We start from the raw sequence: 9,849 nt of genomic DNA on the forward strand, positions 1-9,849 counted from the left end.
TCATTTCTGTAAGGGGTGGTGTTTTAAGAAGTTGTAGAACTTCATTTGAAAGGCAAATCTCACAAAGCATGGCAGGAATTTTTCTCTCAATTGATAAAATGCTAAGACATACATATGGGCTACAGTATATAGCCTATATATATATGTATAGGCTATATACTGTGTGTATATATACATATATATATACAACACATATATATACATATATATATATAAATATAAACACAAATAATATTACATAATATATTTATATAAACACATATATTTTTTTAATCTAAGCTTGAGGAAAGACAGCAACCGTGTTTTTTTTTTCCTTCTTATTTTAAGGTTTGCGCATGCGCGTTGAAGATAATCCTTTGTTAAACTGTTCGTGTCTCAACTTCTACCGCTCTGAGGTCAGTTACGATATTGCACGCATGATGCGCATGCGCAGACGTGTGTGGAAATTTTACCTGCATTAAGCCTTGAGAGGCAGCAGTAGCGTGTAAACGAGCTAATTACACTGATTTATCATCTCTGTGCAAAATCCGCAGGTAGTTTGAGACAGAATTGTGTCACAGGAGCAGAGCAGCTTCTTTCAGGAATAGATCAGTACGTACGTTGCGTGCGTGGCGGGCGAGAGAGAGAGAGAGAGAGAGAGCGCGATGACGCAGGTGATAGTAGCAGTTAGCTAGTTAGTTAGCAGATAGCAGTGTAGCTGTGAACATAACAGTGAACAAATGTGCACTTCAGGCTGTTTTTCAGTAAGTAAGTGCAACAGAAAGTTGAAGATGTCCAGGCAAAGACTTTCAGCACAGGAAAGACAAGACAGCTCAAAATCATGAGACAGGACAGGCCCCCGGATTTAAGAAAGATTTGCTGCTGGTACTGTCATGAAAAGGTATGTTTCAGTCTGGTCCATATTTTTGACGTTTGTGGAGTAAACAGCTGAATCACTGGTGGTTGGCTGCTTAGCTCTGCTGGTCTATACATATACTGTATATATATAATATATATAGTAATTTTGCCTGGTGAAGTAGTCATTAGAAGATGGTAAATTGTGGCCATAAAGGGATGCACATGGTCAGCAACAGCACTCAGATAGGCTTTGGCATTCAAACAGTGATTGATTGGTATTAAGGGGCTCAAAGTGTGCCAAGAAAACATTCATTCCCCACACCATTACACCTCCACCACCCCCAGATTATCTGAGTTACCGTAGCCTTTCTGTCAGTTTCAACCAGTCTCACAGTTCTCTGACCTCTCATCTACAAAAGAGTTTGCAAACACAGAGCTGCTGATCACAGGATGTTTTTTTGTTTCGTGTTCTGGCACCTTTCTGAGTAAAAACTCTAGAGACCGTTGTGTGAGAAAAATCCCCAGAGATCAGCTGTTTTAAGAAATACTGTGGCACCAACAATCATGTCATGATCAAAGTCACTGAGATTGTTTTTTTTTTTTTTTTTTTTTCAAAATCTGATGTTTGTTGTGAACATTAACTGAAGCTCCTGATCTGTAGCTGCAGGATTTTATACATGATTGGCTGATTGGATAATTGCACGCATATGTGTATATATGTGTAGGCGTCCACTTAATAATTTAAACAGTTCAGATGGAATGATCAGGGTTTCTAATAGAGGAGGAGACGGTTGGAAAAAGATAAAAGATGCAGGAAAGTGAAGAGAGAGGAAATGAAGAAATGAAAAAAAGAGAGTGACTGAGATGGTGAAATACCAGAGAGAGAGAGAGAGACAGAAAAAATGTGGTACAGAGGAGGGGAATTGCGACTAAGGAGGAATTAGAGGAGAGAAAGAATGAGGAGCACTAAGGAGCGAATGTACTGTGTATGGCACACACTCAGATCCAAGCATCCCTCCTTTCATTTTGCAGTAATGCAGACCTCTACTCGTTGTCATTTTCCTATTTTTCCATCCTTTCTTCTTCTATTTGATTTCCTTTAACGAATCAGCTGGTTAAATAATGACTGTTGTCTGTCAGAAGAAAGCATCTTGGTTGTTGCGACACCTTTCACAGCTCGTTTTCAGGATCATAGGAAACATCTTATAACCAGCACATTACAGTAAGTCAGTGTTAAAAAAGCACATAGAAATATTACATGTTTTTGTTGTTTTATACTTAGACACTAATAGGCCTGCAGTGTATAGTTGTTTTATTCCACAATATATATTTTTTTAAATATTATTTTGATTCCTTAAGGGACATAAGAAGAAAAATTAGAGATCCACAAGGTGGCTTATTTTTTAATTTGCATCAGCTTTACCTCGGGGCCCTACACTACCTGCAACGGCAACAGCATACCTTCCCATTCATCAAGTTTTCATTCCGCTTTTAGTTGCATAAATACATTCGCTTGACAGATGACTTTACTAATTGCCTTTTCAAACTGCAGTAATCTCTCGGCGCAGCGAGCGAAAATTAAAAATGCAGCGCCCTGAGTATTGTTTTTTTTCATGTCTGAGCCTGCATTTATCCACCTGAAATTAATTCTCTAATTTGTTTGTAAGATAAACAGGGAATACTTAGCTTCCCAATCCACTTAAAGCATCTTCTCCACTGCTTTACATATCCGCTCTGAAATGCTGATTTCTCCCTGAAGACTCCACCCAGCAACGCTGGCGAGTCATTAACTGTGGGATGAAGAGCGAGCCGGTGCTTTTCTGAAGGGCGCTGCAAAGTCTTTTCAAAGTGTCACCTTAAAAAAAAAAGAAAAAAAAGTTAATACAGTGAGTGTTTGCCTGCTTTGACTAAATAAAAGCAATGTTCAAGGGAGTTTGGTGTTAGATGCTGAGAGTTCACACCTGAGCTGCAGTGTGATTCCTTGCGTGTGTGTGTGCGTGCGTGTGTGTGTGTGTGCTGCTAACACCCCTGATCCATACGGAGGTGGGTGATGACATCCTTGTCCAAACACGCGTGGCATCGAGACAGCACACACGACACTGTAAGGGCCACTTTGCACATTTGCACATTTGCACTCAAGCGCTCCTGCAAATGACTTTTCAATCGTTTGGAAACTTTGAATAAAGTCATTCTTGGTTCTGACCTTTGAATGACTATGCAGCTGCGACAGCTGTGCAATTTCACCACATTAAGGACATTCTGCGGCGGCCTGTCTTTGTTCCAGGGTCAGCGGTCACACTTTATCAAGTCGACCTAGCAATATTTGCAGATTTCCTGTGCTTCCATAAAAGTACAAATGCCTTTTTTTTGTTTGATTCATGAACAGAGCTTTTCATTCAGTGTGAAAAGTGAATTGTATTCTAATCGATATCCACATTTTTACTGAGCTATCATTGGAAAATACAACATGTTGAGAGGAGAACTTCAGCTAAAAATCACTGTGGCACAATTACAAAGCAGTTATTGCAGTGGCTCTTGTATTTCTGGGTCAGTTATATTATTTTGTTATGTATAATTCATATACAGATGAATGGATAAATGCACTGGCAATAGCACACAAGTGAGACTTCATTCTCTACTAAAGGAAACATAAATATTTTTCATCCTCAAGCACAGCTACAAGACAGATTCTGTTTAGCTTCAGGGCTGCAATTTCTCTAATAATCACAGTAATATAAGATTTTTTGTTTTTGTTCTTTAATAGAGATCAAAGATGGTTGTAACATTTCTGTCTGTATCTTGGAGCTCTTTTAAGCCAGTGTGTGTTTAAAATGTAATACAGGCTAGTTACATGTGTCTGCTATTAAACGGTGTAGCTGTTATCTCTGCAACACAAACAGAAAATACATTACCTCTGTACGGTCGAGTCGGTCTCAAAAACAAGTGAAATATGATTTAAGTTTGAAGAGTTTAACTACAGAGCAGACAACAAAAATACATCAAGTAAAAAAAAAACTTTAAATTATTCTTTTCCTTCTCAAACAGTCTGCGTCTGCCACAGGGTGCCACCTCCTCACATAAGGACTAAATTGAGCGTGTATAGAGGGAATCAGGCGATTCGTGACTTGTTCCTGATTTGAGAAAATTGGAAGTGTTACAACTGACCCGTGTTACAACCATCCCCAGTCTCCCCTATAAACAGTTTGAGAGAGTTTTTTTTTTTTTTTTTTGAGCTTTCACTGACATCGTCCGATCTTAGTCGGATAGATTCAGTGTCGCTTTTTGTTCTTTTCAAGGGGATTGTTGACACAGAAAAACAGGTCTCTGAAAGTTCATTTTTTACATTGTGCTAACATCAATAGGAAAAAAGCAGACTGCCTGCCTGATGATGATCAATAATAATAATAATGATAATAATAATGATAATGATAATGATAATAATGACACTGTTTTCAGTCCAAAAACCTGTAAAATGTGTGATTTTGACAAAACAATCCCAAATAACCTACAACACATCTTTGAATGGTCATGGGTCGAGCTCAGAGCCTCCTCTCTTCTGATTGGCTCACCGACCTGCTGTTACTAGAGCTCCAGAGAGAAGCCTGAGAGAGGAGATGTAAAACTACACTGAGATGGTTTTTGGTTCTTAAAACCACAAATATATCTTCTCATGGATCAACACATGAGAAGAGTTAAATATGGGACTTTCAGCATATAAACAATATATTTTTTTCTCCCCATAGATCAAAATTAAGAATCGGAATTATCATCTTTATAATTTTATAATAGAATATATCAGAATAAAATGATCAGTCCTCCTGTGCCTGTAACAGTGACAGACAAGAAACCCTGTTGCTCCTGCAGTTTCCAGTGTTATACAGTTTATTCTCAGTTCATTCTGTGTCAAGGTGAATGTCGTCTCATATCGCTGCTGAAGAGCGAGGTTGGCTGAATTTCATTTGACCATCATTCATTTGCATAAAAACAAGTGATCACACCAATGAGAGAGCTAGTTTGCATGCAGGTGCATGTATGGACAACCACTGACAGTTCACCTGGCAGATACTAATGAGCAAGCGACCACGGTTCATGACTGATGTGCAGCTCACGGCAGCGTCCTGCATATTACTGGAAGCGAAGAATTTAAGTTACCTCTGCTCCAGTCACACAGCTGAGTAGATTTACTGCAGTTCAAGCTCGTTATAAAGGCATTGTGGGAAATGTAGGAGGAGTTTGAGAGGCAGTATGTGCAGAATAAAAGCTGATTATAACACAACACATAAGAAAACAAGTTTGCTGGGAGGATATATAGTTTTTTTGAGTAAGGGTCTGAATACAGTAGCTGCAGTATCTAATAGCTGTGTTGGTGGCTGTAAAGATAATGCTATGTTTTTTTTGACGTTTATATAATAAAGTCAAAGGGACATCAGTTTTTTTTTCCTGCCAATTTAAAATTTGAATGGTTTGGACAGTATTTAAATTACATTTAACTCTGAGGTTACTACAGAAAGTACTTGGAAAATTCAAGTTGACTTGCCATTTAAGTTGCACTAATGGAACAGTTATTGTGAAAGAAATTAGATTATTAACAGAATAAAGTACAGAATAAAATCAAGAAAAAGCCAGGCAATAAGATCAGAATAAAAGAGTTGAGGCAGAACATCCACACAACAGACAGCACAAATCTACAAACAGTCAAAGGCACAGACTGAAAACCACATTAAGTGGTTCCAAATGTTAAAGAATAAAACATGTGATTGTCCTTTCCTCAGGGAATCAAATTTCCTGATTTGACCCTCATCCATAAGAACCTTTATGGTCACATACACTTGTCCTTACAGGTAATATGGCATTCCCACCCACACAAACATATCTCACACACACACACACACACACACACACACAGACAGAGATAGAGCTTTGCAGTAAATCAAATTACCACAAAAGCAATTGTCACACAGGCAGAATGTGGCCTCTGGGGCTCCTGAGGAGCTGGGGGAACAGCGCCAACCCTGATTTGCAGGATTTTACACAAATTTGTTATTTGGCTAACAGAGACGCTAACACAGATACTATTAAACTGCTCTGGATTTTCTTTCTTTCTTTCTTTTTTTTTTTTTCACCCAAAATGGCCTACAATTCACTTTCGCATAAATATGAACCGAAAGCAGTTCCCTCATCAGTAGAATATGATTTTCCTGGCATCAGAATTCCTTTGGAGGAACAAAAGCAACGTCCCTCTGATTCCTGCCTTCAGTTAATGCTCATGGTTTCATTACAGTAATTGCACGTGTCTGTGACATGCAGAGAATACCTTTCATGTGCACATTCAAAGCAGACATGAAAACAATCACTCCGCTGTGAGTGATGTTAACTTGATAAATACCGCCTTATGCTGCCTTCGTAATTCTGTGCTGTAATCACAATGTGTGGACAGCGGCGTCTATCAACGACAGTAAAACTATGAATTTAAGAAAATTGTTTCAACCTATTATCACTGTCTCTTTTGATTAAAACCCAATGTTTCTGTGTTTTGCTTCTTCAGGCCAGTGGGAGGTGACTGTCAGAAGAAATGCCGGTCCCAGGTGCCCTAGTACATCACCACCGGGACCATGGCAACTCCTTGGCCAATGAGAAAAGAGAGGTGCTCCCATGGCTCCACCTGCCTTGCTAGATGGTCCGCATCCTCCTTGATGCTCCTATGGTTGCCGTGGGTGTTGCTATGGCAGCCGTGGCCGACCCGAGCTGAGCAAGTCGGCGGCGGTGGACATGGTGGGAAGGCGCTCCACGGTTCCCTAACGTTTCCCTCGTCCTCGTCATCTTCCTCCTCCTCGTCCTCGTCTTCCTCGTCCCCCTCCGGCTCCTCGTCGTGGGGCTTCAGCACGAGGCAGAGTGGGGGACAGCTGGACTGGCTGCTGTCGGAGAAGGGACCTTTCCACAGATGTCCGGAGTACACCGAGTTCAGAGAGAGGTTCCAGCAGGGATTTTCTACCAGATACAAGATTTACAGGTGAGAGACATCTACACTCTGCTTTGGCTCACCAAAAACAAACTGAACTCAACAGTTTACATTAAGATTTCTGATTTATGACACTTGAGAGGTGAGATTATGTTGGACCAACTAAGGAACATAATGTAAAGTGAATTAGTTTTTCATCTACTTTTGAAAGTATAATTGATTACCGTGAACTAATTAATTGCATAAACACAAGATTTTAAGTTGATTACACATAAAATTGAACTTGTTTTGATTATTTATTTCTTTGATTAGTTCTTTACTCAAGTCAGAAGAACTTATGTTTAGAAGTTCTGAAGTGGTCTGAAAATTAAAACTAGACATTTTATGTTAAATTAACTTGAATTATAATAATTAATAAAACTTTATATTTACTTATATATTAATGAAAAAAGTTGCTTCAAGTATTAAAAAAAACATCACCAAATAAAATATATGAAATTCATATTTCCACATTGAACTTGAAATTAATAAAACTTTAAATGTACTTATATAAAATTGATTCCCAGGGACTAGGGGTGCAAAGTAGCATTTTTGCTACAATCTAGCTTGTTTACATCTTGTATTTTATATCAGTGTTCATTAACGTACATCGTCCCTATCAAATAAACAAATTACGATAAATTGCTGCATAATGTTTTATATTGTACCAACACAATGTTTTTATGTTGACAACCTGAAAAAGTCGATGCATTAGTTTTACCATTAGTTTTTTTCCCTGCAACTTTCTCTCTTTACACTTTGAACTTCCAAACTTTAACAAATCTGATGATGCTGAATCTTTATAAAATACTGACGCTTAGTGTTTTGTACTTTCTTTAATCAAGTTACAGCAACAGCCTTTAAAATATTTTAAAAGTACATCAAGCAGGCCTACATGCTGGTCCGCTGGGATACTGTAGCTTTTGCTCAGAGCATATACAGTATTATGCCCATCAGCAAAACACAGCACCCTGGGACATGGATTGTTTCCAGGACTGTGGATCACTCAACCTCAGTGGTTGCACTCTTTGTGTCAGTTAGGCCAGTGATGGCATGTTTCATCATTTTCAAGGACCTCCCCTCAAACTCCTTTATCACTGTGTGGAACACGTTTAGATATAGGTTAAAGTGTGAAAGGATAGACAAACAAGCTGCTTAAATACCCACGAGAATAAATAATTGTTATAATTCCACAAAAGATAATTCAGTTAATTAATGTAACTCATGAAGTATGTCCATAAAGTGCCAGAGAGCAGCTCGTTTCTAGTTGTAGTGTCATACAATCTATTCTTTCATTCATCCATCCATCCATCCATCCATCCATCCGTGCGTGTCGTATTCTTGCTCATATCTTTTATTTTGTAAAAACAAAAGCCCCTATTGACATATCTGACTGTTAGATGATGACCAGCCAGACACTGACATCAAGTATTAAAAAAATCTATCACCAAATAAAATATATGAAATTAATATTTCCACACTGAATTAATTTTTAATGATGCAGCACTAACTGTTGAACCAGCAGCTTGAACCAGGAAGCTGTGTGTATGAGAGCATGTAATGAAAAGATGTTCAGTATCGCTTTTTACTCATAACGCAGCTCGTTGTATTAAAATGTGCTGGATGGGTGAAATCTAATTCCATGGCTAACGTTGTGATTTGTCTGTTGTTGGAGCAAAATCTCAGATGGGACAAAAATATCTCCTCTCTCCTCTCTGTCATGATGCACCAAAAGTTTGCTCTGTGTTTATAGGGAGATAAAAGAGGAGGAAGAAGTCAAACTTTTCTTTGCATTAAGTGAATTCCAGTGGCTTTGAGTATGTTCCTTCTTCTTTAACGGCCTAGTGTGGAGATTTAATGAGCTAATTAATTATAAATGAGCTGTTTTGGACAGATTTTTCTGTCTTTACTTTAGGTGTGAATGGATTTTACAAGAAACTTATACTGCCGCTGTGATTCATGTGGTCCTTCCTAATTTAATTAAATAAAACTGTGTTCTGTGAGTTGAACTCTTTAAAGAGCAACTAAACAGGGTTTCAGAGGGAATGGTAGATGCATTGTCTCTGGCAGATTAAAGCCAACCCTTTAAATAACCTCCGTGTAATCTGTGAACAGATGAAAAGAAGAGTTGTTGTTCATTTTGAGTGACAGGCAGAGAACAGAGGGACGTAGCTGTTGTACACTGTGTCACATTTCTCTTCAATCCCTCAAACTTTTTGCTGATTCTGTCTGTTCTGAATCATGAGCTCAGACGGACCAGGGAAATGTGATGCAGGCCTGAACTAGTTAAAGTTTAATATATATAGTATAGTAGATATTCATTATAGTCATAGAAACCTGGCTGTCAGCTCTCATTTCTCAGGTGATCTTATTTAAAGGTTATATAAGTTATAAGATTATATCTGTCTTTACAGCTCATAAATCCAAACTCATAAAACAGACAAAAATCTTTGTTGTTTAAATTTACTGAAAAATCAACTTTGGCATTTAAAGGGGCAAAACAGTCCTTCAATATCTTTATAATCCTGAGAGAAAGGCTTCACGGAGAATGTTATTAAGATAGAGTTATTATAATATATTATTATTATATTATTACTGTTTACATGTTGAGATGTTGTGAGTTGACACGAGTGTTTAAGTTGTTTTTGTGAAGATCTGTGTTAGGCTTGTGCAGATATACCATAATATCGAATATCACAACATTTCCCATCATATGTGATTTTTTTTTTTTTTATACTATTGAATTTAATTACTTTGTCAGTGTTACACAGTCTGTCCCGCTGTAACTTAATATATAATCATGTATAACTATATTCTATATTATATAATTTCATTATTATATTATGAAAAAACAACACTTGAGCTGAGCTGATAAACATAAAATACAATAATACAATTATGTAGTATAAAAAAAGAAGACTTGTACGACAAAATGAACATAATTACATCTGAATGACATCACTGCTATATCAACAGACTTAATTGTCATTTAGTCATTTGTAAATGAACATTAT

The 9,849-nt window shown here is 37.7% G+C and overlaps 1 protein-coding gene across 1 annotated transcript in view; it reads left to right on the forward strand.

The window, feature by feature from the left end:
• Positions 1 to 6,449: 6,449 nt before the first annotated feature.
• brinp2 (BMP/retinoic acid inducible neural specific 2) overlaps positions 6,450 to 9,849 on the forward strand; it is a 120,118-nt gene continuing 116,718 nt past the window's right edge. The window contains exon 1 of the mRNA XM_022748095.1: positions 6,450 to 6,847. Coding sequence (XP_022603816.1) covers positions 6,450 to 6,847 — 398 coding nt within the window. The remainder of the gene's footprint in view (positions 6,848 to 9,849) is intronic.

This window comes from Seriola dumerili, unplaced genomic scaffold (assembly GCF_002260705.1).
Source record: "Seriola dumerili isolate Sdu_G_001 unplaced genomic scaffold, Sdu_1.0 BDQW01000116.1, whole genome shotgun sequence".
NCBI classification, from domain to species: domain Eukaryota; kingdom Metazoa; phylum Chordata; class Actinopteri; order Carangiformes; family Carangidae; genus Seriola; species Seriola dumerili.